General features: G+C 44.7%; 1 protein-coding gene across 1 annotated transcript in view; it reads right to left on the bottom strand.

Moving 5' to 3' along the window:
* LOC126267894 (puratrophin-1-like) overlaps window positions 1–22,878 on the bottom strand; it is a 1,105,633-nt gene that overhangs the window by 519,756 nt on the left and 562,999 nt on the right. The window contains exons 6-7 of the mRNA XM_049973204.1: window positions 13,850–14,072; window positions 11,108–11,224 (exon numbers count right to left, since the gene is read on the bottom strand). Of these exons, the coding sequence (XP_049829161.1) occupies window positions 11,108–11,224; window positions 13,850–14,072 (340 nt within the window). The remainder of the gene's footprint in view (window positions 1–11,107; window positions 11,225–13,849; window positions 14,073–22,878) is intronic.

Genomic DNA, 22,878 nt, shown 5'->3' with positions numbered 1-22,878 from the left:
GAACCTAACTAACCTAAGGACATCACACACATCAATGCCTGAGGCAGGATTCGAACCTGCGAGCGTAGCGGTCGCTCGGCTCCAGACTGTAACGCCTAGAACCGGACGGCCACTCCGACCGGCCTATTGTTTCGTGGTTTGAAGCTAAGAATATTAAATTTAAACAGTAATTTTAACTGCTACCTGTTTCTCGTAGATTTTAGTTTAGTGTAATGGCGTCGTATGGATCAAGTTGATACGCTTCCTTTGGATCAAGTTTATATGGTGTATGGAAAACACTAGTTTAAAAGCAAAGATGTGTGGAATGCGGACGAAACCAGGGTGCAGATTATTCAGCGGCCAAGCAAAGTTATAGCTGAGAAAGGAGTTCGGCAAGTCGCAAAAGCCACTTCTGCTGAGTGAGGGCAAACAGTTACAACTGCAACTGCTGCTGCCTGAGCTATCGGGGTTTTGGCAACGCTATACCCCCCCCCCCCCCCCCCGCTCATAAATGGAGGACCGCCAGGAGGTAGATGACTGGGTCATCGTTCCTAACTTTTATAAGACACTTTTCACACACCTAAAATCAGCTCCTGAAATCCCTGCCTTTTGTTGCTTCACAATCACGATTCACACTTGTCAATACACAAACTTCTGCAAAGACAATGGAGTCGTTTTTCTGTCTTTCCGTCCCCATACCTCTAACCGCCTCTAGCCCCTTGACATATCCGTTTATGGACCATTGAAGAAATACTGTTTTACAACAGAACTGAACAATTTATGGCATTCCTAATCTTGTAAACAGCGCCTTTGGACATGACATGACACTAAATAATATTGTTGCAGGATTCAAAGCTTCAGGGATCATGCCGTATAAACCAGATATTTTTAAGGACGAACATTTTTTGTCAAGCTTTGTTATTAAGCGTCAGCTTTCTACAACACCAGAAGACCAACTGCCTTATACGTTAGCAGGAGACAGCCTTCTACATCTGCGGAAGTCCATAAGCCTTCTCCATCCGCAGAAGTCAATCAGCCTTCTACATTAGGAGGCGTTCAACATGCTTCTACGTCGACATTAGCCGACATCGCTGAAAAGGAGTCATCATTTGTCACTGCTGGCCTTGGAGCTATCTCTCCCATTGTTACGACGAAACAAATTCGCCCTCTACCAAAAGCAGGAGAACGTAAAACAAGTGGTAAAGGCATGCAAACCTTAAAGTCCTGCGTTCTTACAGATATGTCTATAAATAAAATAAAACAGGGCAAGATACAAAGGAGAGGGAGAGAAAGAAGTCCATTAAGACAAAGAAACGCAAATTAAAACTAAGTAAGTTATTCGGTTCCGAACAAAACAAACAGCTCGACAAACCAAGGAAACAAGATAAAAAAAGAGTGAAGCCTAAAAAGAAGAAACATGAATCTTACTCTGAAGAAGACTCTTTTCGTTTGGTTGTCTTTAAACTTATACTTCATCCGAACTGGATCAAGATTGGATCCAATGTGTTTCCTGCAAGACGTGGGCACACACAGCTTGTACAGAGGACAGCTCTTTTTACACTTGTATTAACTGCCAATCAGACCAATGTTTCTCTTCAGAATAGGAATGACTTGCCACAACTAAGGGCCTGTGAGGCTATCTGAAACTAGTTCATAATCTCATGTTCAAACGTTGTTTAAAAAAAATCAGGTTACCTTCGATTCGGAAAGCGGTTGCACTCAGCGACTGTTACATTGACTTGTAATTATAGATTTCAGCATTCAGTCGCCCTTTTTAAACTTTATTATGCAGATCTAGATTTCAATGAACTGTGGGTGAAGCCCGATCAATAGGGACTTACGTGTATTGAGAGAAAATAATAGTGCATTGAGAATGGATAGCTTCCAGCCGAAATCTAGATCTGCATAATAAAAATTAAAATAGACTACTGATTGCTGCAATCTATAATTACAAGTTTAAAAAATGTTAATTTTTGATAAACTAAAAAATTTATTAGAACAATGTGAAAATCCATTATATTCAATTATTTTTAGAATATTAGTTTTAATATGTTTGTATATTTTAAAACAATAAAACTCTTTCAAAAACGTGTTTGGTTACTATTCTCCTGAATTCCGGCACCGTACCAGCTGCTCAAAGGCATCTCCACTTGACGAATAACTGTATCAGTTTGACCCAGACTGGGTGAAATTGATACAACTGGTAAACTTTACAAAACGGTTTTAGACACCACAAATTTTTATTAAGCTTTGAATGTACCAACTGATAGCCAAATACCTATAGTACCTTATTACATTGCATTTGTTTCAGTAGAGTTATAGAGAAAAAAAATAGAGAAACCAGAAAGTAAAAAGCGTATTAACTAGACCCAGTCTCCCCTAATCACAGACATGCTCGCTACAGTATGACAGTACTTGTAGTATCGTCTGCATGTTTGATGTGTGTCCGATGGAGGGGGCACTGAACATTTTGTAACATAAAATTTCCAGCCGTGCTTGTTTCCTCATTTCTGTGGCTGTGTTTCCTCCAGCCTAGATGTAATATGCCGGTCTTTCTTTTGGTTTCGAAGGCATAACCAAAAAGGCGATCTATCTTTCAGACTGTGTGTCCTTCTCTTTAATGGCAACGGTCCCCAAACGCCGAGGTACCACATCATGCCTGACGTCCCGTTTCGAAGCAACAGAATGACAGCAACAAACTTCACGACGCTTCAGTTGATAGTACCGTACTTTGTTCACTGGACACACTGGGTTCACTTCCCAGCCCAGCATCTGTCACAGTGGTTCCTTCCAGTAACACTCCATTAGCGAATAGACGTTTCACACCGAATTAAGACTTTTAGACACGCACCGTAGACCTATCGAGGAGGGCACATTTACTACGATGTCGAACAGCTGAAGAATCCCGTCAGATGACAGAGTTTACTGTGCACCACTTGCCATCTCACGCTGACAGTTACCGTTGAACAAATGTCTGTAATCTGTGTGGGCTCGAAAATTCAACAGCGGCTCTTGAATTTAAGCTTGGCGCACATAACGAAAAATTTCAGAGGGGAGACGTTAACGAATCTCTTGTTCGAAGAAACGGATTTCAACTCCACCCCTCGGCACAACTAGACGGCAAAACAATGTAATTTAAGCGATTGTGTTGCTGCCAAACGACAAGAACAATGCCACTTGGGCGAGCGCTAAGTACCTTTAAAATACTGGGCGGTAATGAACCGGTACAAGTACACTCCAGTGATTAGCTACGTGCCTTTCCAGCGCCATCTGCTGCCACACAATGGCACGCCTCAAGCGGCGGCGTTCTGTCCCTTCCGGTCGTGTCGCTGCGTGCGGCGGGCAGCCAAACGACGGTTATTAGACAAAGGATAGTTCTCACTTCTGCTTAGTGTAACTCTAAATTTCTTTATTTTATTCTACCATCGATTAAGGATATGCCTTCTTTTTTCTCCCCTTTTTATGCCTCGTATCGTACTAAGCTAATTGATGGTCTTTCTGTACTGACGAAACTGAGGGGACCTAATAAGAACTTCGTGTTAGAAAACGGCGTTACGCAACTGTAAATACTGACAATACACCCCGCTGTCGTATTTTGTAACTCTACCAAGTCTTAAAACTTATTACGCTATTTCAAATCTACAGCCGGCCGCGGTGGCTTTTTCCAGTCGCTTTTTGAGGTTGTTCATCTCAGCTGCCATCGGTCTGTGACCTCGCCACGGCCCACAGACGCAAAACTGCGCAGAAATGACTCTTCATCCCGGGTCCGCTTCATCTTGATTTCTCTTGTCACATGTTCCACTGAGTGCTTCAGTGACAGGAGACGAAGTGGATGGGATCACATTAAACAAAATCTTCAAGAAATGCAGAAGCGATTTAAGTATAGCCCGGTTGGAATGCAGATAACATTCAGCTACAGAAATAAATAAAAATAAGAACTATAGCACCTCAACGCGCCCAGATCGTCCCGATACGTTTCCGACGTAATAAAGAAATCGATTGGCGTTATAAGCAGTGCTGTTTGAGCCGTAATTTTGATTACATCGCCAATTGTGCTCTCATTGGGCACTCTGTTCAACAAGCCACCATCTTCGGCGAAACAATCGTATCGGCAGCCGGCAGCCCGGGGCGGGCTCCTTTTCGCCGCACTCGGCTGCTAGTTCCAGACGCGGCCGCTGCCCGGCAGCGGCGCCACTTTCTTCCTGCGCCGCTTCGTTCCGGGGCGCCGATCGGGCAGCCGACGTCAGCAGCCGCGCGGGGCGCCGATCGCATCTGCGCCTGCGCCCGGCGCGCTCCTCTAAAGAGAAGAAAACGTAAGACGACCGCGTCGAGCAGCGCCCCTCCCCCCCCCCCCCCTCCCCTCTCCACCCCCACTTCCCGCGCAGATAGGCGATAACGAGACGTGTTTGCAATGGGCAGCCTAATGTGTACCGACTAATAACGCAAATGCGATTCCAATGACCCAAATCGATTAAGAGCGCGATTCGACGTGGCGCCAACTGGAAAGCGGCCCAACACAATAGGCGGCCGGCGAGAAGGGAACCCCGCCCGACGCGTCTCGTTTCCGTTCCGACGCTGCCGGTTTTTTATCTCGCGTCTCCCTTTCGAGTGCCATTGCCGTTTGGCAAACAGCTCTCTTTGCGGTTATAACGGCCCTAACGGGCTGCGCGCTTCTTGTTATTAACTGCATTATTGGCTGTGGAGGCCCTGCTCCACTTAGTACCGACCCGCAACGGGCTCGTTACGTTTCATTGTCGGCATTCTGACGTGACGATTACAGAGCCAGAAACTTGATGCTCGAGAATTCCTCGCGTCGACAGCACGGACAGTATCTGCGATCCACTAGTGTGTAGAAAGCATGTTTAGCTCTGCCTCCTGTTTCCATTTGCTTCAGACACCGGTTGTACCGTATGAATTACGGCAAATGTGACTGGACGGGCGAGTAAGTTGACTCCTCTCCTGTAATGTTACACTACGCCAATCGACCACGCTTCGCTGCCCGGTGTTTTGAAGCTGATGCCTCGCCTTCACACTTCGGCCTAATGTGATACACTTTTTATTTATTTATTTACTTATTAACATTGCAGAGTGACCCGCTTCTTAGGTAACTGTGGTGGGTGGTTTGCTACTAAAATTTGGTAACAAAGCTGTAGAGATAAACTCCTCTTTCCCTGCAGTTTTTCTCAGTACTGTTACTTTTCTTTTCTTTTATACAACTGTATTGTTAATTAACACAAGAAACATATGTGAAATATAAGTTTGCGGAAAGGAAAACACATTTTACTATGTTCTTAAAAAAATAAACCCTAGGAAAAATTTAGATAGTAAAAAACTGTGAAGGCTTGTTATCTGAAGTAGCATATTTTATTCTACAAAGGTTAGGTTACTACTATATATACGTATGTCGTGAGATTTATTCTACGAACTTTGTGTATGAGGTATGGCAGTACTACTTGTTGCTGCAATTGCTTTCTCCATTTGCCCGCCCCATAAGCTGGAGAGGAGCCTCGAAAAGGTGAAATCGAGCCTCTGCTGCCCGGAGGACGCTTGTTATCAGTGTTATGCAGTTGTGCTCGTGTAGTTGACTCGTATCATACTGCATGCGTATTTTTATGTACCATGTCATAAAGGTAACACCTTTGACAGTTTGCATCTTACACAATTCACATATTACACAATTACATGTTTGAGAACAATGGATATCAACATAAACATCATTTCCGCCCTTTCTATTGCTCATGAAAATCACACATTGCATGTTCTACCACCATACAGCGAGGCCTTCAGAGGTGGTGGTCCAGATTGCTGTACTCGCAGGTACCTCCAATACCCTGTAGCACGTCCTCTTGCATTGACGCATGCCTCTGTTCGTCGTGGCATATTATCCACAAGTTGATCAAGGCACTACTGATCCAAATTGTCCCATTCCTCAACGGCGATTCGGCGTAGATCCCTCAGAGTGGTTGGTGGGTCACGTCGTCCATAAACAGCCCTTTTCAGTCTATCCCAGGCATGTTCGATAGGGTTCATGTTTGGAGAATATCCTGGCCAGTCTAGTCGAGCGATGTCGTTATTCTGATTGAAGTCATTCACAAGATGTGCACAATGAGGGCGCGAATTGTCGTCCATGAAGAAGAATGCCTCGCCAATACGCTGCCGATGTGATTGCAATATCGGCCGGAGGGTGGCATTCACGTATCGTACGGCGCCTTCCATGACCACCAGCGGCGTACGTCGGCCCCACATAATGTCACCCCAAAACATCAGGGAAACTTCACCTTGCTGCACTCGCTGGACAGTGTGTCTATGGCATTCAGCCTGACCGGGTTGCCTCCAAACATGTCTCCGACGATTGTCTGGTTGAAGGCATATACGACACTCATCGGTGAAGAGAACGTGATGCCAATCCTGAACGGTCCATTCGACATGTTGTTGGGCCCATCTGTACCGCGCTACATGGTGTCGCGGTTGCAAAGATGGACCTCGCCATGGACGTTGCGAGTTCTTTCGCATCATGCAACCTATTGAGTTGAGTTTGAGTTGTAACACGACGTCCTGTCGCTGCACGATAAGCATTATTCAACATGGTGGCACTGCTGTCAAGGTTCCTCTGAGCCATGATCAGTAGGTAGCGGTCATTAACTGCAGCAGCAGCCCTTGGGCGGCCTGAGCGAGGCATGCCATCGGCACTTCCTCTGTCTCTGTATCTCCTCCATGTCCGAACAACATCGCTTTGGTTCACTCCGAGGCGCCTAGACACTTCTCTTGCGGAACTGGAACTGATCGGCTGTCGGACCCCCTCCATCTAATAGGCGCTGCTCATGCATGGTTGTTTACATCTTTGGGTGTCTTTTATTAACATCTCTGAACAGTCAAAGGGACTGTGTCCGTGATACAATATCCACAGTCAACGTCTATCTTCTGGAGTTCTGGGAATCGGGGTGATACATATACACACATCAAAAAAAGTTATGTAAGTCGCACTTTGCATTGGTTGTCCTTGTCGTAAAGTAGCAGAAATGGTGGGGCATCCCCAGATTGCTTGTCGATATGGTCGAGACAGATACCACCGCCGGAAAACTGGAACGAAGTTCAGAATTTCTCAAGAGAAATCTTCCATCTCCTGAATCCCAGGATGGCTTAAAAGTAAACAAACCGAGAGCGGGTGTATAAATAAGAGAAGAAACCTCCTGGTTGGTAACCAACTGAGGATCATAAAGTTCGCAGCATGGCTCTGTCGTCCCTCGCCTCCATCAAGGAAGTTGTACAAAGCACTTACCTGCCACACATGGTTTCATTCCTTAGCGAGAGGAGCCACTTGTGTCGTGCTACCAAGACCGTAGTAGTGGTCTCTTCTACTTTACTTGCTGGTAAGCGAAAGTCTTCGCAATTAACTGAGAGACCTGCCTCCTATTTTACGTGACGAGTGGATGGGTGACAAGCGGGATTGAAATTATGTGTGGGCATCAGAACCTTCCTAAAACAATGGAGTTGAAGTCTTTTGTAATTGGTATCAAAGTGGCTCGTTCTTCCTCATTTTTAAAAATTAGTCGCTAGACGGATACATGTATCTAAAAACCTTCTTCACTATTTCCTTCACGATTAGGAAGGTTATTTATCTCCCGTCTGTCTATATCTATACAAATAACCAATCTGGGAAACTGTCGTGTCTTTCTGTCTGTCTGTTTGAAAAAGCTTCTATGAAACTACAAGACGAATTCTCATAGGGTTTTCGCACGTAACCTGGGCATAACGAGCGATGCCGTTTAGATTTTAATTCGTCACAATCGGATAACCGAAAAAAAGTGATTTTAAGTTTTACTAAAACTTCTCTTTCTGTTTGATCATGGTGAGCACAAAAACTACTAGGTGAATTTTCGTAGGGGTTTCGCACGTAAATTGAGTACAAAAATGGTTCAATGGCTCTGAGCAAGCAGGCAGAATTCGAACCTGCGAGTGTAGCGGTTGCTAGGTTCCAGACTGTAGTACCTAGAACCGCTCGGTCACACCGGCCGGCAAATTCAGTACAGTTCGGGGCACCAGATAAGCGTTATTGTATGAAAATTGGATCACAGAAAAGAGATATCATGATTTAAAATTGTATCTAAATCGTAGTATCTGTCTGAGCACGTTAATCTCTTTCATGGAGTTTTCAGAGATAACTTGAGCAGAGCTTGGGGCACCGTGTGGTCTTTACTTAACCAAAACCTGATCACAGAAAAAAAGCATATCGTGATTTAAAGTTTTATGCACACTAATATTTTAAATGTAAAAGTACCTCTATGTGTTACGTTCTCACTACTAATCCGCTGAACCGATTTCGATAAATTTGGTAGGGAGATTGATTGAACTCTGAGGAGGAACATAGGCTGATTTAGAAAATGTGTAGTACAAGATGCTTTGTGGATTGAAGAATATTACTCGAATTAGGGAAAAATATTTACCCTTTGATTTTTGAACGTTATCGCATTTGCGACAATGATTTTTTCTATTAATAGTGCTACATGATACGATTCAAAGTAATGAATACAATCCTTATACGATCTTCAGTGTGTTAATCCACACTTCCGCAATATTTGTCACATGATGTATATGATGTATACTGTATAGCTACTACAGTAACTCGATGCATAGATGCACTGTCCTGTCCACACTCCTCTGTGTACACTGCTCGGCAATGACGCTGTGCATGCCGACGCATCGTATGCTGGAAGAGCGAGGGTGGGGATGGGGTTTGCAGATGAGAGAGGGGCGCACATCACGAGCAGTGCTTACTTGCAGGGGTAGACACGTGAGGGTAGCTGATGTTACTCCACACGCTGTAGCTTACTTCCCAACATCACTCACCTCACCAAAACTACTCATACACGAGTGCAGCTGTGGGAAGAGCTAACGTTTATGAAATTGTGTATGCACGGGTATGTCTCCTGCTTCTAATTTCATTACTCTGGTGTATTACAGAGCGAGTTTTAAGCAGTTTTGCCTCGTTTGTCCCATACATACTTTATGTGGTGCTACTAAGCTAGCTTCTGTATAGTTCAGTCACAAATCAATACCACATCTGATGAGTTTATGAAACAGACTGAAAATGATTACTGCAGCGTAGCAACTGATTAAGCTAAAACAGGGATAGATGGCCATTATGGGCGAGATGGCCAGTGGCTGCAGGCCTCGAAGTACTCGCTTTGCAGGGCAGCCGGTCAGTTGACAGTGAGTCTTGGTAGGACTGACACGTTGCTGCTTCACTTCACTTCTTTATTTCGACAAAAAGCAAATACTTTTCATGAGTTTCGATTTAAATGCATTATATAGCTTGCCAATACTTTTCCACTTTTCCCATAGTTTACACTGTTCGTAGTAACGTAAACTTACCTTGCAGGGCTGTGTAGGCCTAGCTGCACTCTGTCATGCTGTTTCTCTTTGTGTTCTAGTCCGCCATGTTTGATGACGTGTTATGGCCAACTCTCTCTGCCGATTGAGAGATGGCTATACTATCTTTAATGTAGTTATCCTTCTCCTTTTCTTTTTTACTTTACAGAAGCAAACTAAGGATTTTCTCAAGATGGGTTCTACTGGAGGCAGATGATGGGAAGAAGACTTCAAATTTCTATTAGTAAAATAAAAAATTATAGTTATTAAGTCATAAAAGGTTATAATATTGCAAGGAAAATACTAGAGCGAAGTATAAAAACCGATTTTGATTAAAAAACTGCAATGGGTCACCGATTCTGTTTGGGTTTATCCACTGAGAAACGACTTGTCTGATTTCCTACAATATTTTGACAAAACTTAGGCATAACAAGTAGTTCAACATAAACTTGTTAAGATTGTTGGATACTCTTTTAATACGATTTCCTCTTTGTTTTTACAGTGTTTTGCCATGTATCGCTTGCGTGTACAGTCATCTAACCCTAATACATGCGTGAAACGGCCACATGTTAAATAATTTTAAAAAAAAGTTGTAATTAATTTGAAATTTTACCTAACTTAGTGAACGAAGTCTTACTTTGGGAGTGCATGAATCAATACATGTAAATTTCCTAGTGTTTTTTATGTATTGAGGTTTGATACTGGCATTCGAAATAATAGTGCTGAACCATGCCTATTTTATTATCCCAAATATTTTCATGCGTCTTCATTTGTAAACTCGAGTATTAACAGACAATTTGTAAGCAGGCTGTTTAGGTTTTTATGTTGGTAATGCCACGTAGCGCTCTGTATGAAAATCACTGACGGTTCTGTGTGCAATCTGTGGCTGGTTGGCATTGTTGGAATATTCGCTATTGTAGTGTTGGGCAGTTGGATGTGAACAGTGCGTAGCGTTGCGCAGTTGGAGGTGAGCCGCCAGCAGTGGTTGATGTGGGGAACATGTATCTATGTAAGCAGGCTGTTTAGGTTTTTATGTTGGTAACGCCACGTAGAGCTCTGTATGAAAATCACTGGCTGTGCTGTGTGCAGTCTGTGGTTGGTTGGACTCATTCTTGGAATATTCGCTTGTGTAGTGTTGGGCAGTTGGATGTGAACAGCGCGTAGCGTTGCGCAGTTGGAGGTGAACCGCCAGTGGTAATGGATGTAGCAGAATTTTGAGAGCGGACGATCTGGACGTGTGTCCATCAGAAATAGTATATCTGTAACACTGGATATCATAAACTTATATGTGATGACTTTTGAACATTATTAAGGCAAATACATTGGTTGTTCTCCATCATTATCTTTCATTTGCTAACTATGACTATCAGTACTTAGTGCCTTCAGTAGTTAGAATCTATTATTCACCTGGCAGTATTTCTGCACGCTCTATTGGAGTAGTTCGAGTAACGAAGATTTTTGTGAGGTAAGTGATTCATGAAAGGTATAGGTTATTGTTAGTCAGGGCCATTCTTTTGTATGGATTATTGTAAGTCAGATTGTGTCGCGCTAAAAATATTGTGTGTCAGTTTAGTGATGATCAGAATAAGTAAAGAGAGAAATGTCTGAGTACGTTCAGTTTTGCTCAGCTGTTTCTGTATCAAATAACGTAAGAAGTTTACCAGCACAGTAATTCATAAATTTTCTAAGGGGATGTTTCAAGTTGGACTGTTAGTGGGTTATGGCTTATGATAATGTGTCAGACAGCCGGACCACCCACCTTGTGGAACTCGACCCACTCGATCTGGTCGTGGTCGCAGCGGCCGCCGCACACGGCCGGCGCCTGCTCGGCCGCCACGAACTCGCGCAGCGCCTCCTCGCCGCTCACCACATGGTACTGCAACACGGGCACGAGCACACGCTGAGCCGCAGGCCACGCCAACACTGTGCCGAGCTAGCGACTGCCCCACGGCGCTAGGCTCGGACACTCAAGTCCGTGCATTCACACAAACGTACACCACCAGTAGAAGAAGAATAGGTAGCTTTGAGGGATGAAGCAGTGAAGGCGGCAGAGGATCAAGTGGGTAAAAAGACGAGGGCTAGTAGAAATCCTTGGCTAACGGAAGAAATATTGAATTTAATTGATGAAAGGACAGAATATAAAAATGCAGTAAAAGATGTAGGCAAAAAGGAATACAAACGTCTCAAAAATGAGATCGACAGGAAGTGCAAAATGGCTAAGCAGGGATGGCTATAGGACAAATTTAAGGCTCTATAGGCTTAAAATAGGGGTAAGATAGATACTGCCTACAAGAAAATTAAAGAGACCTTTCGAGAAAAAATAATAATGGCGTGTGACGAGGGCCTCCCGTCGGGTAGACCGCTCGCCTGGTGCAAGTCTTTCGATTTGACGCCACTTCGGCGACTTGCGAGTCGGTGGGCTGAAATGATGATGATTAGGACAACACAACTCGCAGTTCCTCAGCGGAGAAAATCTCCGACCCAGCCGGGAATCGAACCCGGGCCCTTAGGATTGACAGTCTGTCGCGCTAACCACGCAGCTACCGCGGGCGGACATTGGAGAAAAGAAAACCATTTGTATGGCAACCCAGTTATAAGCAAAGAAGGGAAAGCAGAAAGGTGGAAAGAGTATATAGAGGGTCTATACAAGGGCGATGTACTTGAGAACAATATTATGGAAATGAAGAGCATGTAGATGAAGATGAAACGGGAGATACGATACTGCGTGAAGAGTTTGACAGATCACTGAAAGACCTGAGTCGAAACAAGGCCCCCGGAGTAGACAACATTCCATTGGAACTACTGACGGCCTTGGGAGAGCCAGTCCTCACAAAACTCTACCATCTGGTGAGCAAAATGTTTGAGAGAGTCGAAACACCCTCAGACTTCAAGAAAAATATAATAATTCCAATCCCAAAACAAAGCAGATGCTGACAGATGTGAAAATTACCGAACTATCAGTTTAATAAGTCATGGCTGCAAAATACTAACATGAATTCTTTACAGACGAATGGAGAAACTAGTAGAAGCCGACCTCGGGAAAGATCATTTTGGATTCCGTAGAAATATTGGAACAAGTGAGGCAATACTGACCATACGACTTACCTTAGAAGCTAGATTAAGAAAAGGCAAACTTATGTTTCTAGCATTTGTAGGCTTAGAGAAAGCTTTTGACAATGTTGACTGTAAGACTCTCTTTGAAATTCTAAAGGTGGCGGGGGTAAAATACAGGGAGGGAAAGGCTCTTTACAACTTGTACAGAAACCAGATAGCAGTTATAAGAGTCGAGGGGCATGAAAGGGAAGCAGTGGTTGGGAAAGGAGTGAGACAGGGTTGTAGTCTCTCCCGCATGTTATTGAATCTGTATATTGAGCAAGCAGTAAATGGAACAGAAGAAAAATTCGGAGTGAGTATTTAAGTCCAGAGAGAAGAAATAAAAACTTTGATGTTCGCCGATGACGTTGTCATTCTGTCAGAGACGGCAAAGTACTTGGAAGAGCAGTTGAACGGAATGGACAGTATCTTATAAGGAGGATATAAGATGAACATCAACAAAAGCAAAACGATGATAATGGAATGTAGTCGAATAAAGTCGGGTGATGCTCAGGGAATTAGATTAGGAAATTAGACACTTAAAGTAGTAAAGGAGTTTTGCTATTCGGGGAGCAAAATAACTGATGATGGTCGAAGTAGAGAGGACATAGAATGTAGACTGGCAATGGCATGGGGGGGGGGGGCGTTTCTGAAGAAGAAAAATTTGCTAACATCGAGTATAGATTTAAGTGTCAGGAAGTCATCGCTGAAAGTGTTTGTATGAAGTGTAGCCATGTATGGAAGGGAAACATGGTCGATAAACAGTTTAATCAAGAAGAGAATAGAAGCTTTGGAAATGTGTTGCTATAGAAGAATGCTGAAGATTAGATGGGTAGATCACATAACTAATGAGGAGTAATTGATTACAATTGGGGAGAAGAGAAGTTTGTTGCACAACTTGACTAGAAGAAGGGATCGGTTGGTAGGACATGTTCTGAGGCATCAAGGGATCACCAGTTTAGTACTGGAGGGCAGCGGCTGCAACCCAGTCAACAGATTTGCGATGGAGTCTGCTGTCGCTCCTTCCCGGACTGACAGTGTCCATACTGAGCACCTGTGATGTGAGTTACAATCTTGGAGAGATGCTCTGTTCACAGATGTGTGTCTGTTTTCTGTATGTCCCGTACATTTTGCGCAGTCGTTTTCTGAAACCCTGGAGGTACTTATGGAACCTGTATGTCTCACATGTCGTTGCGCTGGAAAATGAAATGCCGGGAAATACTGTTTTCATGCTGTCACTTCTGGCTACGACATTAATTAAAATAACCGTACATTGATGTCTTTCGCTTGGAAAGAAATTGGTTGTGAAGTGGATTATAGAGGACTGCGGGTGTGATAGGCAAAGAGAGATGAAGGCGTCGGCACGAGGCAGAGTTGCAAGGTGTGATGGAAGCAGTGCGGGGCGCACCTGCACTCCCGAGGAGGCCAGCACGGCGGGGGCCGCCTGCGCCTGCGCCTGCCCTGGCCTGGCCTTGCGTCCCGCGGGCCGCCACAGCAGCGCGCAGCCCACGGCGGGCCCCCCGGCGGCGGCCAGCAGCGACAGCGCCTGGTCCACCAGCTCCAGCGACGGCGCCTCGCCGCCCCCGCACGACGCCACCAGCACGCACACGCCGCCCGACAGCCGCTCCTCCCTGCAACACGGCCACGGCTCAGCAGCCGGCTCACCCACCGCTGCCGCGTCCGCTGTTATCCTAACCGACAGTGCGTAACGCGTCTCTTCAAGCAGCTCCACACCGGAAGCATTAGCTTCGACTCGTCTCCGTAGGGGACAGCAGGCTGGAGGAGGGAAAATCCAGCTTCATCAGAAAACTATTAGTCTATTCTTAAAAATAATTTCCTTATATGTAATCTGCCAACAATATGTACACTGTAGAGGATATACTCAAGAGGTTGCCGAGGATCTGAGTATGTGGAGAAGCGATTCGTGTTTATTTCGCGGAAGAAGGACTGGCAGAAGAAGTTCTAACAACCCTACCACAACAAAGGTAAAAAATTAATTATGTTTGTAGTGTTGCTCATGCTGCTAAATATTGCATTTTCGGGGAACAACAAAGTTATATTATGTGGCAGGTTTCATTAGAGCACAGTTGATAAAGTCATTCCATGAAATAATGGATAAACTACGCACTCATCTGTTCGTCTTTCCTTCCCGGTCTCGTTGTGAACTCACGGCTCAATCGTCGAAAATCTAGGTAGTGATGATTCCAAGCTCTGATGCAAAGAGGCCTAGGTGTTATTCTGCCATATTCAAAAGTTTTATATATGTGTTTCATAAACCATTCTTGAAGATTAGACTTTTGCAAGTTAGGACAATGGTGATGTAAAAAAATAATCAGCACTCCGAATTTAAGTTACACTTCTTTTTTATTATTTTTGTTGCAACATCACTTCACAGTATAAAATATACTTGAAAAAACCTTCCTCACTGTTAAAGTTCACATTTCATAAACTGACTACAATTTGCGTCTTTTCAACAAGACGACCAAGACATGACTCTCTGAGAACCGCTTACGCGCCCAAAAATCAGAGTTACAAGTACGTCAAAGATTATAGTGAGAAAAGAAAGAATACACATAAGGGAGACATCATTGCAATATATACATATCGACCCGTCGAAGTACCTCTACATCAATGAAATCAAATCTGAATGTTGTCACAGAAATTCGTAAACTATTTTACAGAAACACAGTAGAATATTGCTGGTATCGAGAGGTTGAGATGAGTTGCCGTAATGGTTAAGTAATTTAAGTACCATTACAAAGTGAGCCACAATTTCTTAGAAAGCAAAACCATTGAAAAACTGTCTGTTAGTCACTAAACACATTAATGCTTTGCAACAGCTACCTGCTACCTGCGATGTATTTAACTGAGAAAGAAAACATTACATCGTATTTTTACTTATTACTTTGTTCACTCTTATTTACATTAAGGTGGCAAAAGTCATGGGACGGCGATATGGCACATACCGATGGCAGTAGCTTCGCTTACACAAGGAATAAAAGACCAGAGCATTGGCGGAGCCGTCATTTGGCGAGAACACCAAATTTCAGGCATCACCTTTCACGACGGAAAACGAAGATCAAAAATGGTTCAAATGGCTCTAAGCACATCTGAGGTCACCAGTTCCCAAGACTTAGAACTACTTAAACCTAACTAACCGAAGTACATCACAGACATCCATGCCCGAGGCGGGATTCGAACCTGCGACCGAAGCAGCCTCGTCGTTCCGAACTGAAGCGCCTAGAGCTGCTCGGCCACAGCGGCCGGGGATAACGAAGTGGACGACGGCTTTCACTCAACGACTGAGAGCAGCGGTATTTGCATAGACTTGTCAGTGCTAAAAGACAAGCAATGCTAATTGAAATAATCGCATAAATGGGCGAGGGACATACGATAAGCATACGGCTGTGCGGCGAAAGACTCAGAGGACCATAGACACGGGTTCACAGGTAGATGCCGTGTTTCTTGACTTCCACAAGGCGTTTGATACAGTTCCCCAAAGTCGTTTTATGAACAAAGTAAGAGCACATGGATTATCAGAACAATTGTGTCATTGGTTTGAAGAGATCCTAGATAACAGAACGCAGCATGTCTTTCTCAATAGAGAGGCTGTAACAATGGAAAATTGTACTGAAATGCAGGAGGATCTGCAACGAATTGACGCATGGTGCAGGGAATGGCAATTGAATCTCAATGTAGACAAGTGTAATGGGCTGCGAATACATAGAAAGATAGATCCCTTATCATTTAGCTACAGAATAGCAGGTCAGTAACTGGAAGCAGTTAATTCCGTAAATTATCTGGGAGTACGCATTAGGAGTGATTTAAAATAGAATGACCATATAAAATTTATCGTCGGTAAAGCGGATGCCAGTCTGAGATTCATTGGAAGAATCGTAAGAAAATGCAGTCCGAAAGCAAAGGAAGTAGGTTACAGTACACTTGTTCGCCCACTGCTTGAATACCTCTCACCGGTGTCGGGTCCGTACCAGATAGGGTTGATAGAAGAGATAGAGAAGATTCAACGAAGAGCAGCGCGCTTCGTTACAGGACCATTTAGTAATCGCGAAAGCGTTACGGAGATGATAGATAAACTGAAGTGGAAGACTCTGCATGAGAGACGCTCAGTAGCTCGGTACGGGCATTTGTTAAAGTTTCGAGAACATGCCTTCTCCGAGGAGTCAAGCAGTATATTGCTCCCTCCTACATATATGTCGCGAAGATTTCACGAGGGTAAAATCAGATAGATTAGAGCATACCGACAATGTTTCATTCCACGAACAATACGAGACTGTAATAGAAGGGAGAACCGATACTCAAGGTACCCTCCGCCACACACCGTCAGGTGGCTTGCGCAGTATGAATGTAGATGTAGATGTAGACGTAGAGGTGTTCCATTAAGTTCAGGTCGGGACTCTGAACAGAGCAGCCCATTGCAGGTGTGTTACTGTCCACAAACCATCGCCTCACAGATTTTGGTTTACGTCAGTGTGCATTGTCATGATTTCCTCTGCTGTATGGAAGACACATTGTCGTAAAAGGTGTTCATATCCTTTCGCCTTCAGCGCTTTGTTAAGCGCAATGACAGGTCCACTGCCTAACCAAGAAATAAATCCCCATACCGTAACAGCACCACCTTCTCGATACCCCATACTTGGCACTACACAAGATGGCAATTAACTTTCTGCAGGCAGTCGCCAAACGAAAACTCTTGGTAGTATTGCGACAGGCTATAGCGTGATTCATCACTCCAAATCACTCACTTATAGTCATCCAACGTCCAACGAAGTCGCTCTTAAAAACTGACTACAGAAGTGCGCGGCATGTGAGGAGTCGTTCGACCACTGTGCCAGATGGACTGCTTACAGACCCATGGGACTCACAGGCGGTTCCTTCCCCTAATTTCACGCGGTTGTTTACTACTACTCTACGGAGTTATGCACAGATCGTTTGAGTCAGTACATGAGGTTTGCCTGGTCTTGGGTTTAGCTGCGGTTGTTACTTCGCGTTCCGACAGCACAACCACATCATCACTAACAATCCTCGGGGGCAACTTTAGGACGATGCAAGTGTCCCTGGTGTATATGTCCACTTTTTAAGACATTGAGCTCTTCTGACAAACTTATTTTGCCGTTACTGCTTCTCTGCTAACAACACAATACTCCCCAGATCCCTTTATATTGGCTGGTCTTTCTCTCGTGACATCTAGTGGTTACTTCCACATTACACGTGGATTCTACGTTATGTACACGTGTCCGGATTCTTTTGATTAGAGTGTGCCGCGTAGAGGTAAAGAAGGAGTTTCTGTTTCCATTCCCCTTACTGCCTCTTTTACGATATTAAGATGCTAAAATCTACTCCAACTGAATTGTTGTGAAAATTGTCACGGCACAGAATCGGTGAGGAACTTCGTGTTTGTGACACGTGGTGCAGGAGAGAGGGGGCCGAAGTGTGCACCGCCTCGTGCGGGCGCCGGCTACGGGTCGTGTGCGCCTCCGGCACGTGGACGCGGAGCCGGGCTGCACGTGGAGGCGGGCCCGCACGTGGCCTGGCCGCTAACAGGCGCTAACTGTAATCGCTCTGGCCGCCTCTGTTCCCGCACGCCCCCACACCGGATGTCGGCGTTCGCTGCACCATTCACTGGCCGGCGCCTCACGCCTCAGCTCGCGGCTCGAAGCGCTTGCAGGTACAGGCCGCATTTCTTCCACTCGTGCCGTGTACGCCGTTTCCTCGCTGGTTCTCGCTCTCTTGAGTAGCCGGTAAGCGCACTGGTGTACAAAACAAGGACAGAAGTAGCTTTGGCGTGATGTATCACTGACAAGTAACCTAGCCCGATCAAACTTGGATCTCACGTAGAAAAAACTGCTACATCTACATCTACATCCATACTCCGCAAGCCACCTGACGGTGTGTGGTGGAGGGTACCCTGAGTACCTCTATCGGTTCTCCCTTTTATTCCAGTCTAGTATTGTTCGTGGAAAGAAGGATTGTCGGTATGCTTCTGAGTGGGCTCTAATCTCTCTGATTTTATCCTCATGGTCTCTTCGCGAGATATACGTAGGAGGGAGCAATATACTGTATGTTCTCGAAACTTTAACAAAAGCCCGTACCGACCTACTGAGCGTCTCTCTTGCAGAGTCTTCCACTGGAGTTTATCTATCATCTCCGTAACGCTTTCGTGATTACTAAATGATCCTGTAACAAAGCACGCTGCTCTCCGTTGGATCCTCTCTATCTCTTCTGTCAACCCTATCTGGTACGGATCCCACACTGTTGAGCAGTATTCAAGCAGTGGGCGAACAAGCGTACTGTAACCTACTTCCTTTGTTTTCGGATTGCATTTCCTTAGCATTCTTCCAATGAATCTCAGTGTGGCATCTGTTTTATCGACGATCAACTTTATATGATCATTCCATTTTAAATCACTACTAATGCGTACTCCCAGATAATCTATAGAATTAACTGCTTCCAGTTGCTGACCTGCTATTTTGTAGCTAAATGATAAAGGATCTTTCTTTCTATGTATTCGCAGCACATTACACTTGTCTACATTGAGATTTAATTGACATTCCCTGCACCATGCGTCAATTTGCTGCAAATCCTCCTGCATTTCAGTACTGTTTTCCCTTGTTACAAACTCTCGATACACCACAGCATTATCTGCAAAAAGCTTCAGTGAACTTCCGATGTCATCCACCAGGTATTGTGAATAGCAACTGTCCTATGACACTCCCCTGCGGCACACCTCAAATCACTCTTACTTCGGAAGACTTCTCTCCATTGAGAATGACATGCTGCGTTCTGTTATCTAGCAACTCCTCAATCCAATCACACAATTGGTCTGATAGTCCATAAGCTCTTACTTTGTTCATTAATCGACTGTGGGGAACTGTATCGAACGCCTTGCGGAAGTCAAGAAACACGGCATCTGCCTGTGAACCCGTGTCTATGGCCTTCTGAGTCTCGTGAACGAATAGCGCGAGCTGGGTTTCACACGACCGTCTTTTTTCGAAACCCATGCTGATTCCTACAGAGTAGATTGCTAGTCTCCAGAAAAGTCATTATACTCGAACATAATACGTGTTCCAAAATTCTACAGGACAGTACAGAAGGTAACTGAAAGGAACGCGGAATGAGACGAAAACAAATGACACTTTTATTCAGAGATGAAGATTAGACTGAAGTCACCGCGACTCAATCACTACAAACACGGTGGGCACGGTATCAGTAGTGTTTGTGTGTGTGTGTGTGTGTGTGTGTGTGTGTGTGTGTGATTATCGAGTACGGCAATTCATCCGCCTTCCTGCGTCCGTTGAAGCGACTGGCAGCGGACATTTTCGGGAGAGCGTTTTGGGGGTGCTGCGCCAGGTCTTCTCGAGAAATCGCAGTTTATTAGAAGTTAAGTGATTGGTGACATGTTGTTTGATTTACTCTTGTTAAATTTTACTAGCTTTCTTGGTGAGAACACCAGCCGTTTTGCTTTGCGGTCGTCCCACTATTCTCCGTTTGCCCACCCACGTGAGGGTGGTTGTTTATAAATTGGGTGGTCCGTTTTTCCCTTGTGGTGTAGGGGCGGGTTAGAGCAACCTGCGGTTCGGGTTGTTCGGTAATCTCAAAAATGGTTCAAATTGCTCTGAGCACTATCGGACTTAACATCTGAGGTCATCAGTCCCCTAGAACTTAGAACTGCCTGAACCCAACTAACAACCTACGGACATCACACCCATCCATGCCCGAGGCAGGATTCGAACCTGCAACCGTAGCAGTCGTACGGTTCCGGACTGAAGCGTCTAGAACCCCTCGGCCACAACGGCCGGCTTCGGTAATCTCCCTATCAATCTACCGTACGTTAGTAGCTGCTTCTGTCATGTTGTCGGATTTGGTGTGTTAACGAATTTATTGCTTGGAGTGTAACGGCATAATACCTGAAATATGTTTTGATCTTTGGAAACTTTGACATTATTGCCTATGATCTTGAGAGCCGGTATCTGTGTACTGTAGAGCATCTTAACTATTGTTTGGCCAACCTTGTAGAATTTTATCTAAGATTGCTTTTTATAGGCTTTTATTTAAATGATCATTTTAGTATACAAAGTTGCCATCTTTTCACCGTAAGACTTTCCTTAGAAGTTAAAATTAAGTTGTACCTTCGGTGGCAAGGTTAATATTTTAATTGTTAGTGTTTTGTACCCCATTTCCATCCCTCCCACGGGAGGTGCATAGTTTGTGTGCTTGTGTAAATTGTTAAAACTCTTTGTTTAAAGTTATCTGGTGTGTTGCAGATTTGCACCAGTGTAGTCTTTCAGAGACTGTTGTGAGCTGTGATACACCAGCTTTACGAAGCTGTAATTCGTCCTTCATAGAGCCGAGTAAAGTTGCAATCCTCGTGGGGGATAGGAAGATCGCTTTACACAGTGTTTCTCAACTTCGTAAAGCTGGTGTGTATCAGATTCCTTGCGGAAATTGTTAAAAGTCGTACCGTTCATGACAGGTGTGTGGAGCATGGAAGATACGCACGTTTATTGCAGTCAGACAAGTCAGCTGTGGCCAAACATTGTATTGACACAGGGAATTCCGTGAGTTACAGTGATGTGAAGATTTTAACATCCACCTCTTCTTTTTGGGAATCTGCCTTCCAGGAAGCTAAAGAGATTAGATTAGCCAATAATTTAATAAATAGAGATAATGGTTTTAATTTTGACAAAGCATGGAATCCGGCTCTTGGGGTAGTTAAACTGCAGAGAAGTCGTCATTGTGTCCTCGCCGCCGATCATACATCGATAAGCGAGTCGAATGTCTGTACGCCTTCGCCACAGGCGGCGCATGTGTGAGCGTATGTCTCTGCCGCCGACCAGCATATGTGACCCACATGTGCAGTACCACCGCGGTGGAACATACAGGGTGTTACAAAAAGGTACAGCCAAACTACCAGGAAACATTCTTCACACACAAAGAAAGAAAATATGTTACGTGGACATGTGTCCGGAAACGCTTACTTTCCATGTTAGAGCTCATTATTATTATTACTTCTCTTCAAATCACATTAATCATGGAATGGAAACACACAGTAACAGAAGGTACCAGCGTGATTTCAAACACTTTCTTACAGGAAATGTTCAAAACTTCCTCCGTTAGCGAGGATACATTCGTCCATCCTCCGTCGCATGGAATCCCTGATGCGCTGATGCTGCCCTGGAGAATGGCGTATTGTATCACAGCCGTCCACAATACGAGTACGAAGAGTATCTACATTTGGTACCGGGGTTGCGTAGACAAGAGCTTTCAAATGCCCCCATAAACGAAAGTCGAGAGGGTTGAGGCCAGGAGAGCGAGGAGGGCATGAAACTGGTCCGCCTCTACCAATCCATCGGTCACCGAATCTGTTGTTGAGAAGCGTACGAACACTTCGACTGAAATGTGCAGGAGCTACATCGTGCAAGAACTACATGTTGTGTCGTACTTGTAAAGGCACATGTTCTAGCAGCACAGGTAGAGTATCCCGTACGAAATCATGATAACGTGCTCCATTGAGCGTAGGTGGAAGAACATGGGGCGCAGTCAAGACATCACCAACAATGCCTGCCCATACGTTCACAGAAAATCTGTGTTGATGACGTGATTGCGCAATTGCGTGCGGATTCTCGTCAGCCCACACATGTTGATTGTGAAAATTTACAATTTGATCATGTTGGAATGAAGCCTCATCCGTAAAGAGAACATTTGCACTGAAATGAGGATTGACACATTGTTGGATGAACCATTCGCAGACGCGTACCCGTGGAGGCCGATCAGCTGCTGATAGTGCCTGCACGCTCTGTATATGGTACGGAAATAACTGGTTCTCCCGTAGCGCTCTCCATACAGTGACGTGGTCAACGTTACCTTGTACAGCAGCAACTTCTCTGACGCTGACATTAGGGTTATCGTCAACTGCACGAAGAATTGCCTCGTCCATTGCAGGTGTCCTCGTCGTTCTAGGTCTTCCCCAGTCGCGAGTCATAGGCTGGAATGTTCCGTGCTCCCTAAGACGCCGACCAATTGCTTCGAACGTCTTCCTGTAGGGACACCTTCGTTCTGGAAATCTGTCTCGATACAAACGTACCGCGCCACGGCTATTGCTCCATGCTAATCCATACATCAAATGGGCATATGCCAACTCCGCATTTGTAAACATTGCATTGACTGCAAAACCACGTTTGTGATGAACACTAACCTGTTAATGCTACGTACTGATGAGCTTGATGCTAGTACTGTAGTGCAATGAGTCGCATCTCAACACAAGCACCAAAGTCAACATTTCCTTCCTTCAATTGGGCCAACTGACGGTGAATCGAGGAAGCACAGTACATACTGACGAAACAAAAACGAGCTCTAACATGGAAATTAAGCGTTTACGGACACATCTCCTCATAACATCTTTTCTTTATTTGTGTGTGA

Source organism: Schistocerca gregaria, chromosome 4 (assembly GCF_023897955.1).
Source record: "Schistocerca gregaria isolate iqSchGreg1 chromosome 4, iqSchGreg1.2, whole genome shotgun sequence".
In the NCBI taxonomy this organism is placed as follows: domain Eukaryota; kingdom Metazoa; phylum Arthropoda; class Insecta; order Orthoptera; family Acrididae; genus Schistocerca; species Schistocerca gregaria.
The sequence above is the reverse complement of the archived record's forward strand: the minus strand, read 5'-3'. Positions and strand labels throughout refer to the sequence as shown.